This window comes from Euphorbia lathyris, chromosome 1 (assembly GCF_963576675.1).
Source record: "Euphorbia lathyris chromosome 1, ddEupLath1.1, whole genome shotgun sequence".
In the NCBI taxonomy this organism is placed as follows: Eukaryota; Viridiplantae; Streptophyta; class Magnoliopsida; order Malpighiales; family Euphorbiaceae; genus Euphorbia; species Euphorbia lathyris.
In genome coordinates, this window is record NC_088910.1 from 20,350,838 (window position 1) to 20,369,636 (window position 18,799).

General features: G+C 33.0%; 2 protein-coding genes across 8 annotated transcripts; one reads left to right on the forward strand and one right to left on the reverse strand.

Moving 5' to 3' along the window:
- Window positions 1-251: 251 nt before the first annotated feature.
- On the reverse strand, window positions 252-7,479 carry LOC136224055 (uncharacterized). Of its 5 annotated transcripts, none has more exons than XM_066012315.1 (10): window positions 7,241-7,478; window positions 6,901-6,972; window positions 6,553-6,711; window positions 5,464-5,573; window positions 5,260-5,365; window positions 4,729-4,884; window positions 2,677-2,818; window positions 1,894-2,129; window positions 729-815; window positions 253-638 (listed from the first exon to the last, which is right to left on the reverse strand). In XM_066012315.1, the coding sequence occupies exons 4-10, from the start codon at window positions 5,551-5,553 to the stop codon at window positions 595-597; spliced, it is 861 nt and encodes a 286-aa protein (XP_065868387.1). In that variant the 5' UTR covers window positions 5,554-5,573; window positions 6,553-6,711; window positions 6,901-6,972; window positions 7,241-7,478; the 3' UTR covers window positions 253-594. The 5 variants fall into 5 exon arrangements, with proteins under 5 accessions (XP_065868370.1, XP_065868360.1, XP_065868387.1 ...); XM_066012308.1 differs by having other exon boundaries at window positions 5,464-5,581; XM_066012298.1 differs by lacking the exon at window positions 6,553-6,711 and having other exon boundaries at window positions 252-638; window positions 7,241-7,479.
- Window positions 7,480-12,472: 4,993 nt separating this feature from the next.
- LOC136224078 (J protein JJJ2) lies at window positions 12,473-17,332 on the forward strand. Of its 3 annotated transcripts, none has more exons than XM_066012333.1 (2): window positions 12,473-12,653; window positions 14,619-17,332. In XM_066012333.1, the coding sequence occupies exon 2, from the start codon at window positions 14,769-14,771 to the stop codon at window positions 16,971-16,973; it is 2,205 nt and encodes a 734-aa protein (XP_065868405.1). In that variant the 5' UTR covers window positions 12,473-12,653; window positions 14,619-14,768; the 3' UTR covers window positions 16,974-17,332. The 3 variants fall into 3 exon arrangements, with proteins under 3 accessions (XP_065868405.1, XP_065868396.1, XP_065868413.1); XM_066012324.1 differs by having other exon boundaries at window positions 14,632-17,332; XM_066012341.1 differs by having other exon boundaries at window positions 14,711-17,332.
- The last annotated feature ends 1,467 nt before the right edge of the window (window positions 17,333-18,799 follow it).

The window sequence follows — 18,799 nt, forward strand, 5'->3', positions numbered from 1 at the left end:
TACTCTAGCCCCTTTTGAAAAGAGTGAAACATTTTCCTTAACTTTCGGAACCCGACTCCACTCATTCTTAGCCTTTTAAAACAATTGACATCCACCACTTTTCCCATTTTCTAATGTTGTAGCCGAACACCAAAAAAAATGTTTTATTTTCCAACACAAAATTTTCCCTTATCCAATATTTTCTAACAAATAAACGAGATCTAAATGCATTTTCAATTAGAACAAAAGTTACAGATCCAAATTGTAATAATATTGTGTAAGGCGTACAATTGAATGGCTTTAAATGGTCGGGGCAAGTTCTTTGGAAAGTATCTTTTTTCATCTGAGCTATTCGTTTTTGTCGTAGGTGCTCGGTTTGGATAAACAGCTATTGGTAACTATTTTGAAATACAACAACAATAAACAAACAGCAAAAGTCGAGTAGACCAAACCCTTGATAATTTTACAAAAGGGTAGGACATATATCACTTTGCAATAGCCAGTAATAGAGTATTAACTTGTGCCTAAGTGAAAGTTACAGAAGATAAAGAACAAGTTCCTGTACAGCTGAAGGATGTTAATCTACTACCTACACACAGTTGCCTTACATGAACTTCATTTTTCTGTTTGAGAGTCCGGGTCATTGAAAAATTCCTCTACTGGTGCAAGAACATAAGAAATCATAAATCATCTAACTTGAAAGATTTTACAAAGATATAAAATATTAGAAGCGGAAGAAAAAGATTTACCATCCGACGAATCAAGTAGTATATCTGAACCTGAATCAAGTAGCATATCTGAACTTGAACCTGAATAGTTTCCCATCTGGATTTGATCTATTGCAAATACTAAGGTAAGAATTGTGCAATTTAAAAATCTAAATCTCAGAAGAAAGATTTACAATCATATGCACAGAAGAAAATGCAAATGGTAACAGCTTCATTTACTTTCTAAACATGTTTTTTAGAGAAAAAAGAGAGAATTCGCTATACTAAAAATCAATGTATTTCCAAATCATTCCTATGTTTGAAAAACATTTTTAGTCGTTAATTGAGCTAATGCGCCGTACATAGGCTACTACTCTCGATTGAATTCTCACAAGATCATGCATCTTTGGTGTGATTTTCAATTCTCACATCACAAGCTATTTTCAAATATTAGATCGTTGTTAATATGAACATCAAATCTGATTGAGAATATGCTAACAGGCATTAAAGGGTAACATGGGAATTAAAGGATACGTGTTTTGGAGCTCTGTGAGAGTTAGTTATAAGTGAGAGAGTGCTTTAGTTAGTCTATATACAGATGTAGAGTAAGAAGGAAAGCATTATTTTGATGTCTGGCTCTGTTCTTTGAGCAGAGAGGGGACTTTATCTTCCTGTGAGAGTGAACTTTTCTCAGTTTATCTTTCTAATCCTGTCAATTTTAATGTTCAAGCTTATCAACACAATTCTGTTTCCCCATTTGGTTCAGTTTTAGTGTTCCCGAGTTTGATTCCCAACAACGGAACCAAATGATAGAAACAAAAATAGAACACACAACAAATAGGGAAATAGAATTGTATTTACAAGCTTCAACAAAGTTGATAAAAATAGAAAGATAAACTGAGCTGAGCTGAGAAAGGTCTCAACTACCGCCAAACACTCAAAAAGTGCTTACTAACATAATTTTTCATAATCTTTTTCTCTCTGCACCTCTATATATTATATACTAACTAAAACACACTCTCCTATAACTACCTCTCACTTGCTCTAAATCACATGTCCCTTAATTCCCATATTAACCTTCATGCCAATTAGCATATTCTCTCTCAAGCGCACAACTATAAACTGAATGATCACTTCCTTTCAAGATCTGGATGTTTGAAATATGATGTCAACCAAGTGAAAGAAATGACACCTATTTGTATCTCACCTTCTGCTAGAGCTAGATCTGAGAAGTCAAGATTCCATGGAAAATGCCAATTCAGAATAGGTGATTCGTTAGAATTGCCAATTCCAAAATCAGGTCCAAGCCTCATTCCCTCTAATCTTGTCATATCAAATGCATATGCAGATTCAAACGCTGATGCATCCAGACCAAGGGTGAAAGGATATTGATCATTGGACACAACTGATGCAGGACTAGCAGATACTGGGTCAGTCAGGCTTCTGTTCATCAAAAACCAACAAGAGTAAAGCAGTAAGCTTACATAGTTGTTATTTTACTTTAGCAGAAATGAATTACCAAAAAAAAAAAAAAAAAAAAAAGACAATATACCCACAAATGTGTTTGGGGTGCAATAATGTAATGAGAACGGGGAATAACTAGAGATGACAATATACAACACGATAACACAATTACAGAAATAACCCGACTGATGACCCATTTGACACGATTATCATTTTTGGTATATTTTATCATAAATAATCACATAGGATATATAGATAACACAACACGATTATGACATGCCAAGCAGAATTGCTCTCCCTAGACCCTAATGCATGACTGTGTTTGCAGACAGTTTCCAATTCATTGTCAAACCCACAGAACAATTGTTCTTCTGAGGTCTACTAACAGAAGAAAGAATTCTTAAAGTTATATCTCATGTGTATGGACAGATTCCAGACATGGAATATAACTTGTTTGTATATTTGTTGGAACACAGAACATATACTAAAAGAAAGTATGAAAAAGAGAAAGAACAAAAGAACTTACTCTAATCCAGAATCTATTTGCATTTGATGGACATCGGCAGAAGCAGGGATTCCATTTACCCTATAACAGCTAGGTAAATACATAGATTCAGATGGAGTTGAAGGCTGTTGCAGAATTGAGAATCCCATAGGTAGATTGTTAACTGAAGTACAAGGAAAGAAAAGGAGCCCTAATTAATATCTAAATAAGGGACAAAATCCAAATCCTCTGATGAGCAAAACTGTTTAGACAGATGAATATTAGAATGTCTAGCCTGGCAAATCCTTAGAATGCAATAAGTCATGTCAAAGGTTGCACAAAATGCATTGTTTTACAGATGGCTCAAAGATGAAAATATGCTTCCTAACTTAATTGATAAAACAAATAAATCAGATGGCAACAAAAGTTGAGTCGTGCTACAAAAACAACTAAAGAAAAATTCAAGTGAAATAAATAGATGTTATATCTATACTATATAATACTAATAGATATCAAGGATATTTCATTAGGTGCTATACATAATACCTAAATTTTGCATCTTTGTAGATAGTTTATTTAGATACTTATCGCATTCTTATTGAATTGTATTCCTTATTAATTAATTAATACTAACATTTATTAAATCTTTCCTCCTGTTTCAGCAGAAAAATACTAATAACTATTGCTGTAGAAATTAGAAATATAGATTAATCATATAATAAATAACATAGAAAAAAAATGTGATTAAATAGAAAATAGCATTCGTTACTCCACAATCTTATGTATTGATGTTTATTATTAGGGTTAAGGTGCAAAAATACCCCTAACGTTTTGGGTCAGGAGCAATTTTACCCCTAACGTCTAAAATGGTGCAATTTTACCCCTAACGTTTGTAACCAAGAGCAATTTTACCCCTAACGTTAATAATTTGGGTCAATTTCAGACATTATTATAGAACACATACATTTTTGTTCTTTATTTTGCACAAATTGCATATCAATTCATTCTAAAAAAAGGATTTCATGTTTTTTGTAATTTAATAATAGAATTGGAGATTAATATTTATAAATTCGGTGATTTTTTTGAATTTTTTTGTCTAATTCGTACAAAAGACATTATATTTTTTTATATTTTTTATATTTTTTTCACATCCCAACATATGTTTGTGATTTGTTACTGATAAAATGACACGCGTATGAAGTGTAGATGATAATATTCAAGGATGAGACGACAGTTTGATGAATTATTTATCAAATTGACCCAATTTATCAATGTTAGGGGTAAAATTGCTCTTGGGTACAAACGTTAGGGGTAAAATTGCACCATTTTAGACGTTAGGGGTAAAATCGCTCCTGACCCAAAACGTTAGGGGTATTTTTGCACCTTAACCCTTATTATTATTTTGGGCTAGTAAAGTGCAATATCATTAATCATATATATTTTCAACAACTTATATTTCTAATGTCGCAAACAATATATATTATGTAAAAACTACATTTATAATTATAGTCTAGTAAGTAATAGGAACGTTTGTTGTTTGGTCCATTTATATAATTTTCTTTATTACCAATCATAAATGGTCGTACAAATATTACAGTTTTTTTTACAAATAAACAAGATTCATATAGAAGAAGTAAATAATTATAATAGCATATAATAACAATAGACTATGATTAAATTTGTTCAGAGAGCTATTAATGGGTATAAAATAAAATTGTATAGTTCAGATCAAAAGTTCACTGGCATAATATATATATGAACAAAAGTATTTTTGCCCCATTAAATAAATGCCCTTCATCCTTATTATTGTATATATCATAGATAGATATGATATGCCTAAGATGGCCAATGTCTGGATTTTATAGCACAGCAAACTCAATGAATTGTCTACATTCTATATATCTAAATACCAACTTTGCTAACCACCAAGCAATTGCTTGGCTTGGTGGCTATCACACTCCAAAAAGGAGTGTGGAGTTGTGGGTTCAACCTCTACAATCTCCATAAGAAGGCAAAATACCCCAAATTTATCCAAAAAAAGAAAAAGTGCCAACTTTGTTCTGCTTTTAAGATAGTAGATTTTCTACAGGTTACCTGGCATGTGCTGAATCGCATTCTGAATAGGGGGGTTCAATAGATGGTAATGATGCTCAATTAACCGATTGAACAAAATAATCTGCTTCTTCAGAGCTATCCTTGCATAATAGGCCTTAAAAAATTCTGCATTTCCTTCTTCCAGTTTCTGCCACACTAAATCACGAGAAAGCTGAATAAGAACCCTTCGATAAGCATTGATAACATGAATAATTTAGTTTTATAGCTCCTGTGTGCACTCTGCTTCCAACATTAGAAAACAAATAAACCACATTATGTTGGCTGTACAAGAAATTAAGAATCTCGCTTAGAAAAGTCTAATTTTGACAGTCATGCCAAACAAATATATGTGCTCTTGATTGATGTGATACACATGACAGGGAAGTAAAAAAAAATGATGTGTTCTGCAGGACCATCACATATTTGTTGAGTCCTAAATGGCTAGGGATGTTAAAAGGCAATGGTAAATAGTATGCTGTCATTTATCTAGAGAAAATAGGGCAGGGATTCAGGAGGGCATCAGTGGCTTACCTAAGATTGTAACGTGAGGCTCAATTCTTGCTTGATGCAATAGGATTTTTACCACCTCATCTCTAGTCATATACAGTTGAAGACACCTTTCAATCAGGTTTTGGACCTATAATACCATTCATCCCCCAAAAAAAAAAACAATTACATTTCATTTCAAATTTTATCGACAATCATTCTTATGCGAACAGACATCATATGGCTTACAACTTCAAAGTCTTCATGCGTTATTCTCATTCTATTCCTTGAAGCAGACGAGTTCTGTTCATTTCTTAGAGACTCTTGTGATGTTTGCATTGAGATTAGTTCAGTTGGACCTGCACGCCTTGTGAAAGTTCAGGAGTTGGTTATTAGGACAAACAAGAGGACATTGTAGTGTTTATATTTCTTAGCAAATTCAAATTTTTCCAGGAAACAACTAGACAACATTAATCATTATGACTTGTAATAAAAACAATCATTGTCAATTCCTAGTTAGAAAAATTACCTCTGTTAGAAAAAAGAATTGACAGGTTTGCAATAGGTTACAATAAAATGTATCAAAATAGTTTGAACAAGCTGAGCTACTATAACTTCATTTCAATGCATGCACACTTTTCGGTGTGGGATCTCCTTTTGATGTTGCTCGGATTTTAAAATATAGAAGGCACCAAGCAATTCTGAGTTCAAGAAACTACTCTACCAGCATGAACCAATTTTCCATGACGCAAAAGCCACAGATTAAAACACATGAAACTGGAAACATTGGAAAAGCTGAACTCAAAACAATTGATACCATGAAAAATAGAGTTTATAGGGCTTTGTTGGCAATGAAAATCATTGGTTCCCAAATCATTAAGTGAGAATTCATGGCTAAAGATGCAAAAAAGTACTTCATTAATTCCACACAAGTGAAATTCAAATTCAACTTCAGTTAATTCTAGGAAGAAGATTAACCATATAAGACAGAAATATCGACTATGTCTTCCACTGAACAAATATCTAATGCATAACACCAAATGATTCTGAGTTCAAAAAATAACTCTACCTGCACGAACCAATTTCACATGAACCAAAAGCCACAGATTAAAACATGTGAAACTGGAAACAGTCGAAAAGCTGTCAAACTCAAAACAATTGATACCATGGAAAAGTAGAGTTTAGACTTTAGAAGGCTTTGTTGGCAATGAAAATCATTGGTTCCCAAATTCATCAAGTGTGAATTCATGGCTAAGATACATCAAATACTTCATTAATTCCACCCAAGTCAAATTCAAATTCAACTTTAGTTAATTTTAGAAAGAAGATTAAACATACAGTAATATCCACTATGTCTTCCACCGAACAAATATTTAATCCAAAGATTCACAAACAGTACAATCCTTGGGGAAGTGTCGCTTAGAATGAAGTGCGTATGAACATTTCAAGTCCCACCAGCTATGAAGTCAATACACATGAGAAAACCTTTGGACAATCCTGAAAAATATGGCACCAATTTTTGACCGATCAAGAAAAATGAACTGGCTAGGTCATCTCTTGCATAGTTGCATTGTATTTGGAGAGGGACAAAGAAAGTATCACAGAAAACAGGAACTGATATAAGAACGCCAATCGTACAAATCAAGATTGGAGAAAAGTAGTGGTGTGAACTTAAAGAATCAATACCTGGTACTTGCTGTGTTTTCATTGCTTGCATTTCCATCCATGCTTTTGCTTCAGTTTCAGAAGATATGTAATCTGAAATAGAACGATCCTATTTGACATTACAATCTAAACAAACAAAAAGAATTTACATCCCATTCCCTGCTAGCCAATCAAAATGTCCAAATCTCCACCAAAAATCAAGAAGTACAAACTTAATTAAAGAAGAGGAAAACATATTCAATCTTCGTATGGTTACAACATACATATACTTAACCATCAGCGCTGTTTATAGAATTGATAATTATCACGAAAAATATCATTGAATAAATGCGAATACAGTTCTCCAAAATTATTAACTCACCGAAAATACAAGATAGTGAAAGGTTCAGTTTGATTCCGGTTCCCGCATTTTCTTGCTAACGGAGTGGAAGTGGAGCAATAGCATTTGTTTCATTTGCTAGGGTTTTTGTATGAGCTGTAGACTGAAGCTAAGTAGTGAAGAAGAAGCTTCAGAAGTTAATTTTGAAGCTTTCTCAAAAAAAAAAGAAAACAGTTATTTTTGAAGCTTAGTACGGTGAAGTATTTCCGCTGAGCTATTTTTTTTTTAGGAAACTTAAGGGAGATATTGAATTACAATCTTGATAGTCCTTGAAAGTAATATCTTCTTCTTCAAAAAAAAAAATGAAGACTTTTGTGATTTTTTAATGATTTTTGTTTTTTTTAGATTTTAAAAATTTGTGAATTTTATGGAAATTTTTCAAATAAAATTTGTATAGATTTTTATAGAAATTGATAGAGTTTTATAGATATTTATCGAATAAATTTACATGTTTTTTTTTTTAATTAGGACCTTCATTTACATGTTAACATATATTTAACATAAAACATAAAAATAAGATCAAAAACATAAAACACATAATTTTATAATTTTTCTTTTGAATAATTGATAATCCCTCCATCCCATCATATAAGTCATTTTAAAAAATAATTTTTTTTTAAAATATAAGTGGCTCTAGTTTTCCAAGAATTTCTAGTTTGGTTTTTCGGTCGAAACATTGAATTTTTATCTTGATTTTTAGCGTATTCATATCATTTTTAACATTCCAAGGCTTATTCTCTAACCATTACATTAAGGAGAATTTTTTTTAAAAATTAACCAATGCAAATTTATTAATTTGACTTTATATTAACTATATTTTTTTAGTGAAAATTTGGATTGTCATTAAACAGGATTAAGATTCTTATTGAGTACACACACCAAAAGAATCGGAATAAAGAAAAAAATAAGAGCTGATTTGGTTCATGGAATAGGAAAGGAATAGAATAGATATTCCTTAGACATTTTTATTCCAACATTTGGTTCAACTTTTTTACACGGAATAACTATTCCATGAAATGTGTATTCCATAAATTAAAGAATATGGATTCCTTGGTTTAACCTATGAATAAGCTATTCCTAATCAATATCACCATTTATTTCCAAAATTATCCTCTAACCAATTTCTTAAATCCTAAATTTTTTTACAAATCCATAATTTATATCCTAAAAAAACGTGAGAAAATGGGAAACGTTATAAATGCAAAAAAAAATATGAAAACACAAAAATGTGAATAACACAAACATTAAAAAATAAAAAACGTGAAAAACATGAACAAACGCGAAAAACAAAGAAAACGCAAAAACGTAAATAACACGATAAATACAAAAACGTGAAAAACATGAAAATGAAAAAACTAAAAAAACGAAAAGGTAAGAAAACGTGAAAAAACGTGAATAACAAGAAAACGTGAGCAAAAGCGAAAAACACAGAAACCCAAAAAACGCAAAAATATGAAAAACGCAAAAACATGAATAACACGAAAAAATACAAAAACGTGAAAAACACGACAACACAAAAATGTGACAAACGTGAAAAACGCAAAAACTAAGAAAAGGTGATAAAAACGCAAAAAAGAAAACACGAAAAAACATAAAAAAACAAACAAAAAACGTGAAAAAACATGAAAAACACAATAAACATGAAAATACGACCAACGCAAAAAAAAACATGATAAAACACAAAATGCGAAAAAGGAAAAAATCTGAAAAAAACGCAAAAAAAATACAATAACGTGAATAATACGAAAACATGACAAAACGCAAAAAAAACGAAAATGTGAACAAACGTTATAACCGTATTTTTTCACATTTTTCGTTTTTTTAACATTTAAAATGTTTTTCACATTTTTGTATTTTTAACGTTATTTTCGTGTTTTTCGCTTTTTTCACGTTTTTGTTTTTTCCGCTTTTTTCATATTTTCATGTTTTTAACATTTGCTTGCTTATCGTGATTTTCGGATTTTTCCACTTTTGTGTTTTCATGTTTTCGTGTTTTTCTGTATTTACATGTTTTCATGTTTTTAACAATTTTCACATTTTTTTGCGTTTTTTCACGTTTTCCTGTTTTTCATATTTTTTTCAGGTTTTCGTGTTTTTAACGTTTTTTCCGTGTTTCATGTTTTCCATTTTTCCATTTTTTATATATTTTTAAAAATAATATATATTAAATATTTGAATAATTTACAGTAATAATTAAAATTTTAAAAGAAATAAAAAAATATATATATTTGAGGGCAATGTTGTCTTTTGGATAAAAAAAATTATCTCTTCCATTCTATCTTATTACACCAACCAAATATAAGAATAGTCATTCCTAAGGAATACCTATTCCATTTTTTATTATTCCATTTCTTTCGAATAACTATTATATTCCATTCCGCGAAACAAACAGCAGCTAAAAGGATTAGCATTGGAACAAGCACTCCTAACTAATAAAGCATGGGCTACCTTGTTCGTTAATCGAGGACAAAAGGACACCCGTAAATCAGTCGACTAGACAGAATACTATTGCAGCTTGGAATGAGTTCTCCCAACTCACAAATGTCAGGAAAGCAACCATTAACATAGTCTCTAATAATTTTTGAATCAAATTGAAAACCAACATTTCTAAGTTGAAGTTCGACTTGAGGCTATTCAAAAAAGCAATAGCCTCTAAATTTTTTATTGGTTGTCTACCAGCATAAAATCCATTGTGATCAGCGATGAAGGCTCCGGCATCATCCCGGAGAACAACACCCTACCCATACCTATTTGTAGTAGAGAAGACCGAGGCATCAACGTTGCAGCAAAAGGTACTTATGCTCGGTTTAATCTAGACAGTAGCAGTTAAAGCGACTCGAGCAAGCTGTTGGAATTCCCAGCTACTCACGAATAGGAGGCCCTATTGAACAACTAAGGATGATGGGAGAAGCTTGTCATTCCAAAGTTGCTCATTCAGTTGTCCCTAGATCACCCAAAGAATAATCGCAACTTTAACGCTACATACCTGAGGATTTTTAAGACAGAAATTAAGAAAATGATCATTAAAATCAGCATCATGATCCCAAGGCAGAGAGATCTTGGCTACTTGACAACACAGTTTAACATACAAACATTGCATGAATAAATGCCAGGTATGTTCAACATCTTCCCCTACATATAACACAACACAACGAAACTTCCACCCTTCTTGAATAAAGCCTAATGCGAGTAGGTAGCCAATTCAAAACAACCCTCCAGAGAAAAAAAAATTTAGAGGAATGTGAAGACTCATATAAAAGGCACAAGTCCAACATAACAAAAAAATAAATGTTCCCTCATATAAATATTCTAATCATACATTAATGTTTTAAAGCACAAGGTTTGGGTTTCTTTCTTCTCTAGTCACTAAGGTCCGGTCTCTCATACTCTAAAGATACTAAGAATATTGAATAACCAAGTCTACTTGCATTATTTAATACTCAAGCATTAAGTTCTAAAAAGCATTTTATAAATGAAAACCCCGATACATAACTAATTGCGTCTCCGTCCATAATCATGCATGCTAATAGGTAGTTCCGTGATTCAAAAGTACTCTTATGTCATCTCTCGTCGCTTTAACATAGATTGATCAGATCTAATTATTAAAATCCTACCAACAACCATTCATAACATTAACATTCTTCATTAATTATAATAGAAGTACTTACAAAATTAGTCAATACTGGCTAAACCTGTAAAGTGGACTACTCACTCATTTCCATGAGTGAGCATCCAATCGGCAACAAGAGAATTCCTCTAAGGTTGGAGCTTTAACTACTGTAATAACTATGGCGATGCAAGAGATCCCCCCATTTCTACCAACCAATAAAAACCTATTTATACTTACACAAAAGTAACCTAGGTCAAAAGGGCATAAATACCAAACAATTGTGCACATTGTAATGAGATCAAATCTTAGCCCTAGGATGAAAAACTAGTGATTACATTTCTACAAGTGGATGTCAGATGCAATCCACATCTTCTTTCTCTCTCTGCTAATAGATCCGCGCATAAGTCTGGAAACCCGCCAAAAGACATGTGTCTGACTTGAATAGGTTGTTCGACCCTTCTGCACAACTGTTTGTAAGAATTTCTTTATGAACTGTCGTTTCTAGCTGTTTGATCCTTGGAAGGATGCAAACTTCGACTTTTCAGGAGCTTTCTATGATTGTACTTTCTCTCAATCTTGTCCATATTGCTCGTACAAATAGATCTTTATGGACCAGATTTTAGTTGCTTACATGCGTTTTTGAAACCGTTAAAACTCCATCAAATCCATCATTCACTTGATTAACTCTCATTCTTCTTGGCATTTTCTCTCACTTAATATTCTAATACCATATAATGATGTGAAATGAAAATTCTTATTATTCAAAATGATACAAAAAGCTACAACTCTTATATATTCATCCAAGAAGAGAAATGAGAGAAGTACATAGAAGTTAAAGGAAAATATCACAAAGAAATACAAAAAGATTGACACCTACATTAGTTGAGGAAGTAATTAACAATATATCGAGTTGGCATGTTGGTTAAAAGGATAACAAATTGAACTTTGCTACTACTACTTCTTTCTTCTTATATGTGTGGAGCTAGACTGACGAGGAAACATTCATATCCATTACAACCGATAACAATTGGTTAATATATACTACAGTAGATGCATACTGATACATTAACATTATTCATACATAGATCTCAGTCCTATTCAGATTAGAATTATTCTAACTTATATATAAAACCAAAACCTTAAAGGTATTCATTATTCTCATAATACGGTTTTATATTTAGTTTATGAAATCATTACGAACTTAAATATTTGAGTTTTCTAATGGCATTACTAATTTGCAAATTTTGGTCGATTACATGCTACTGAAGTCATGTCCGATCACAAAGATAAATATTATTTTACATAATTTATATATTTATATATATATATTATAATTATTTTTACAACAAGAAAATTGAGAGAGAAAAGATCAATGAACTAAGTAATTATGAAAGATAATAAATTGTCTTATTTTCAAATAATTCAAATTCACCTTGAATAATGTAAGGAAAATATGACATATTAACTAACCATTGAGTTAAAAAAAAAAACTACAGTTACTTGGCACAATGGTAACCGAATTCAAGAGTTAAATTTGAACTGTAGTTAAGTGCTATACTTAAGAAAAGTAGTAGTATATGGTTAATTAAAAAGTGAAATACGAACCAAACCCATACTTGCTTTTTTCCCATTTTTATTCAGTTTATTAAAAAAAAAAAAAAAATTGGGCAACTTTGAGAATTCTTCGCATGTTCTCATGGATTTTTGACAAATGGGTCACTAGGTATACTGATTGATACAGGTCTTCCTGCTTTCAAATTTCGTCAAGAGACTTTCTTATTATAGGTAATTATTCAAATCATCTTCCGCCATTCTCAGTTTTTGAATCTTTAAGAGCATTCCTTTTTGGTCTTGTGTGTTAATTTTAGGACGTTTTTTTCAGTTACAGATTCTAGGGTTTTCGATTTGAACTGAATTAGATATTTCAAATGCTTAGAATATGTCGTTTGGGTTGCCTTGTAAGCTTCTTTCACTGTAGATCCAGGAATTTGATTGTTGCTTGATTTGAATTATTATTAATTTTTTCGTTTTTTAAAAGTAAATAAATTCTATGTTCATGTTGAAGTGTTGGCTGATTCGTTTTCCTGCTCAATTTGAGTGTTATGTCATGTTAAGCACGCAGAGAAGTGGAAAAACGGACGAGTTGAATACTTTGTACAGACGGATGAATTGAAGTTTGAAAATAAGTCGATTTAGTGTTATTGATCCTTCAAACGCTCTGAAGTTTCTCTGTATGTTCACAATGTGGGTTTTTCTGATCTGCTGAACTTTGCAGAAAAGAGAAAGTTATCTTCAGGAATAAAACGATGTGCATTTTATGTTTAGTCTTTAGGTGAAAAGATGAATTTGGTTTTTGTTGAGTGATATTAGATTATGTAAAGACTGTATATGTTGCTCGTATCTTAGTTAATTCTGTTCCTCATATAAAAAAACTCAATTTGGGACTCTGGAAATATCTTACGTTTATGCTCAATTTTCTTCGAGTTTTTTTTTTTTTTCCTGATTTATCTGATCCAGTTGATATAGTAGTTATTTGGAGATAGAATATGATTATCTTGTGGAGTATAATAGATAAGCAAGCAAATTGTTTAGCTCAGTAAGTCTGAGATTTTTTTTCCCCTAATTATTTGTCTTGATTCTAATCTAAAATAGAGTAGCTCCTCTGTACATGGTATTTAAAGGCTGATTAGTTCTCCCTCCTTCACCTTGTTGTTTTCTCACTTTTTGTCGGTACACTATTCTTAAGTATATGTTTGCCCGACATATATTCAAAGTGTTGGTATCTACATCTATATTATGGAGAACTATGGGCTTCAGCGGTTGGGTCTATTCATTTTTGCATTTGTGGTTGGCACACTTTCTTAAAATGCCATTGACTCTATTTCTAAATGTGCATGCAACGTAGTTTTCATGCTTTTACTTTCTTTTTTATATATTACGGGGAACGAGAATTCAAGAGTGCTGCGTTTTAAATCTGAGGCCTCTCACCCACTTTGTGTATATGTACTTATTTGTGTATTTTGATGTGTAAATTTTTCGATAGATTTTTTTTTTTTTTTTTTTTTTTTTTTTTTTTTTTTGCAAGTGGTAGAGATATACTCAGTTTCCAAATGAAATCTGATGGTCTTAGGTAGTTTGTGTGCAAAGTATAAAGATATTTTAATCGTAATTTGAATTGGTTGTGCTCTGTTTTTCTCCTTCATCCTTGAGTTTATTGATATAGCATATGTTAAAGCGTAATAAGTCCTGGGAAATCTTGTGCTGTTACATGACTTCATCTTTTTTAGGATGTCGAAAATTATGTTTCTTTATGTTTTATGGGCTGGGAATTCTTGTGCTGTTATATTGAAAGGACTGCATGGATTCCAAAGAACTGAAGAAGTTAGTAGAAGGGAATATGGATTTCTTTTGCACAAGCTATTCCGATATAAGTCCTCTGCTTGTATTTATAAGAAATTATTTTATTTGTGGGGGTGGTAAGTGTTTTCCTCAGTTTTTTAATGGTTGTATGCGGATTCATTTTTCTGCTTGAAATATTTGAATTTCATCCTTATTTAATTTCACTGAAATGATATTATTCTCGAGTCAAATTAAGCATCTCTTTATCTATGCATTGAGTTCCCAAATGAATCTAAAATCTGGATCTTCATTTGTTGATTAAACGTGACTGTTGTTTTACTTTCAAATCATATTAGGATCTTCACTTTGTGATTTCCTATTTTATTTTACTCTCTACTAAGATGGTTTCAGTTTATTTGAGCAGGTCTTGAGCAATTCTGTCTACAGTTTTACTTGTCTTGATGTATAAAAGGACCTCACATTTTGGAATGTAATCCTTACAGTTGAAATTTGGATGACATTGTGTAACAAGTAGAGAGAAGTATACTGTTATACATAGTAATGATGGAGTGCAATAGAGATGAGGCAGTCAGGGCTAAGGAAATTGCTGAGAGGAAGTTTACAGAAAGAGATTTTGTAGGGGCTAAGAAATTTGCTTTAAAGGCTCAAAACTTGTATTCTGAGCTTGAGGGTCTACCACAGATGTTGGTGACCTTTGATGTGTACGCCTCTTCAGAGAAACGGACAAAGAATGGTGAGGTTGATTGGTATAGTGTGCTTGGTTTAAACTCCTGGTCTGATGATGAGACAGTTAGGAGACAATATCGGAAACTGGCCCTTATGCTTCACCCTGATAAAAATAAATCACTGGGGGCTGATGGTGCATTTAAGCTAGTCTCAGAGGCATGGAGTTTTCTATCCAATAAAGCCAATAAATTATCATATGATGAGAAACTGAAAGTTTCAACTCAAACTAAGGCTTCGTCAACACAACCTGCTGCTAATGGCTTTTATCGTGGTACCAATGTAGTAAAATCAGATACAAGGGCTCAGAACAGTAACACTCGGACAGCGGCGGCAGCAGTTCCATCTCCTTCCTATCAGAAACCTGACACTTTCTGGACTATCTGCAACAGATGTAAGACGCAGTATGAGTATCAGAGAATTTATCTAAATCACACCCTTTTGTGCCCAAACTGTCAGGAGGCTTTTTTTGCTGTAGAGAAAGCTCCACCACCTAATTTAGTGAAGTCACCTGGTAATTCTACTCGCCAAAAGCATCAGAATTCTAGAAATCGTGCTGCAAATAACTTGTTTAATGTCGGAAGAAATAGTGGAGTTGCTCAAAGTTCTGGATCTGAAGGATTTGGTGTAAATTCCAATGGCTCAGAACATCATTGGAACCATTTCTCCAGAATGGCTGGTGCTGGGGCTTCTGTTGCATCACCTTCTGTTCAGCAGGTGCATCAACGAGTGAAGAGAGAGCATGAGGAAGAAAAGGCAACCACTGGATTGAGGACTGGTCACCCTGACCATCTCTTCAAAAGAAGAAGAGCTGATGACACTTACGGAGCTAGTGTGGTGAATGGAAGATCAGGCTTGGGAAGTGCATATGAACAAAGAAGAGGTAATTTTGAGACAGAAAGGGTATACGGAGGTAATCAGAACAAGTCGAACATCAAGCGGGAGTTGTCACCTCTTGAGCTCCGGAACTTGTTAATGGACAAGGCACGATCTGATATAAGTAGAAAGATTGAAGAGTTGAGCTTAGAGGAAGTGAAGCTGAGAGAAAGTAAAAAAACAAAAAGCATTGCGGGAAATGCTGCAAATGATCATGAAATGCATCATACTTCTGCTATTACAAATGAGCAAAATAAAATAGAGAATTCATTCCCTGGTTTTAAAAGTGTACCAATGTCAATTAATGTTCCAGATTCTGATTTTCACAATTTTGATCTGGATAGAACTGAAACTTCTTTTCAAGAAGACCAGGTTTGGGCTGCATACGACGATGATGATGGAATGCCTCGATACTATGCTAGAATTCAAAAGGTAATGTCCAAGAAGCCATTCAAGATGAAAATCAGCTGGCTTAACTCAAGAAGCTGCAGTGAATTCAGTTCAGTAGACTGGGTAGGATCTGGTTTTCTGAAGACTTGTGGGGATTTCAGGGCAGGAAGATATGTGATCAATGAAAGACTGAATTCTTTCTCGCACAATGTTAAATGGGCAAAAGGTGTGCGCGGGCTCATTCGTATACTTCCAAGAAAAGGCGATGTCTGGGCACTTTACAGAAACTGGTCTGCAGACTGGAATCAGAATACTCCTGAGGAGGTGGTACACCAGTATGACATGGTTGAGGTGCTTGACGACTATAATGAAGAACAAGGTGTGTCCTTTGCTCCTCTTATTAAAGTTGCTGGTTTCAAGACAGTTTTTTATAAGGACATGAACAACAATGAAGTCAGAAGGATTCCAAAAGAAGAGATGTTTCGCTTCTCTCATCAGGTCCCGAATCGTGTACTTACCGGTGAAGAAGCTCCCAAGGCTCCGAAAGGTTGTTGGGAGTTAGATCCAGCAGCTACTCCTTTGGAACTTCTTCAGGTAATAACAGAAGCCAATGAGGCAGTAATGGTAGAAACTACTGAGAAAACTGAGGAAATAGCACTAAATTATACTGATGGGAAGGTTGATCAGATTAAGAAGACCTCGAAATTACAGAATGAGACAGTAGAAAGCGCGAAACAATCGAATGATAACAGATAAGGTTGGGTACATAGGTGTTGTAGATGATCCTGAAATGGCAGTGGAAACTCGCGACATACAGCAATATAGGTAAGTTTCTTTCTTTGTAAAGCTGATCCAAATACTGTAGATGCTTTTTTGCACCATAACTGGATCTGCAAATGCTCCCAAAGTCTTTTTTTCTTTTTCTTTATTTTCTTTTTATATTCTGTTTTTGTGGCTGTATAATTTTGGGGAAGTTGAATCTGTGGGTATAAAGGAATTCGTCCCTGACCCATAATCAAGTTTGATGGTAGCAACCCCAATTGTAACAGTTTCTTTCATCTCTGGCTGTATAGCAATCACATGATAGCTATGTTGCAGGACACTCCTTTTCAGTAGCGTTTTTGCATTTCGTCTGCGTTCTATCTGTTTCCGTCTTTGTTTGAAGGTTATGTTTTAGAAATAATGTTTTCCGGCGTCTGCTTTTGTATCCGTACTCATAGTTGTGTGACTCGTACGATTCGATTCATGAAGAATTCGAGTCGTATCTATGGTATGACTCGAAAGCTTCATGAATTGGCCGAATCGGTGGTGACTCGGCCGACCAATTCGGTCAATTCAAGCCACCATTTTAAAAAAAAAAAACTGTTTTTCAATTTTTAATAACTAAAAAATGTACAGTAGAGGAAGTCCTGAAGAAGATTACTCTTAGGAAATAGTTTCAGATAGATTAGATCACTCTTCACTTTACAAATTCTTTTGATGTTAGATGAATTCTTTGGCAATTAGTTTTATTAGGATTGCATTAAATTATTAGGATTGCATTAAATTTGAATTTTAATTTAAGTGCTTGGATGATAACTTGATATAATTTCTATTTGGATATTAAAATTGCATTTTTAGACTAATATTTAAAGTTAAATATGGTTAATATTTTATTTTTTATAATATTTTGAATTTGATCCAAATCTTACGATTCGGTTCGATTCACGAGTCCCGATTCGCAAAATGAGATTCCGAGTCATGAGTGGAATCTCGATTTAACAACTATGTTCCGTATTGACAGTTAAATAGCTGCCATGGACATTAGGGGTGGGTACGGTTCGGTACAATTCGGTAATTTGAAAATCTTCATAATAAAAGTCAATGGTTTGGCCGTATAGAAAAAGTTGACGGTTCAATCTGGTTTTGGAATTTTTTTTCCCGGATATTCGGTCATGTTCTAGAATCTCACATGTTTACTCAGTAACATTAAGGATTTGAAAATCTCCAAACTTGTACCTAATTAAGTTAATATTACAATTCGGTTCAGTCCTAATAAAAAGTCAACAGTTTTATTCAATTTTGGATCTTTTTATTTGGGTATTCGATCCGTTTCAAGAATACATGCTCAGTCCTAATGGAAATATTCCTTTGCTGCTGGCTCTTATGATTGGATTCAAAATGCACAGCTTTCCATATTCTACAATTTCAAGTGACTCATGTTCCTATCGGTTGGGTTTCTGGATAACATGTAATTTTACTAACGGTGGAATAAAAATATACGAGAGTATAATATATTTTTAAAATATTTATATCATTTGGATTAGTAAAATAAAATCCGACAGTTCAAAAGTTTCATTCAAAATCTATTTAACAAACCTCTAATCTACTTATATTATATTGGGTTCGCGTGATATGTGTTCACAAATCATTAGTAATTTTACTATCTCGAAAATTAAGGATGACATGTAAAAAAATATGGGAGTTTCGAGTCATTATTTATACATTATTTCAGGTTTAGCTTGGGTTAATCAAGCTTGACACTTAATTTCTTGGCTTAGGCTTAGTCCAAATCTGTGCTGGGTTCGGGCTGGACTGAACCA

What these genes read in the sequence shown, in the direction of transcription:
- LOC136224055 (XM_066012279.1), bottom strand. Translation starts at nt 6,941, where the DNA reads ATGGATGGAAATGCAAGCAATGAAAACACAGCAAGTACCAG. An exon ending in CGCATGAAGACTTTGAAGTT is followed by an intron (nt 5,366 to 5,463) that starts GTAAGCCATATG and finishes ATGGTATTATAG; the next exon opens with GTCCAAAACCTGATTGAAAG. An exon ending in AGATCTAGCTCTAGCAGAAG is followed by an intron (nt 816 to 1,893) that starts GTGAGATACAAA and finishes TATTTGCAATAG; the next exon opens with ATCAAATCCAGATGGGAAAC.
- LOC136224078 (XM_066012333.1), top strand. Translation starts at nt 14,769, where the DNA reads ATGATGGAGTGCAATAGAGATGAGGCAGTCAGGGCTAAGGAAATTGCT.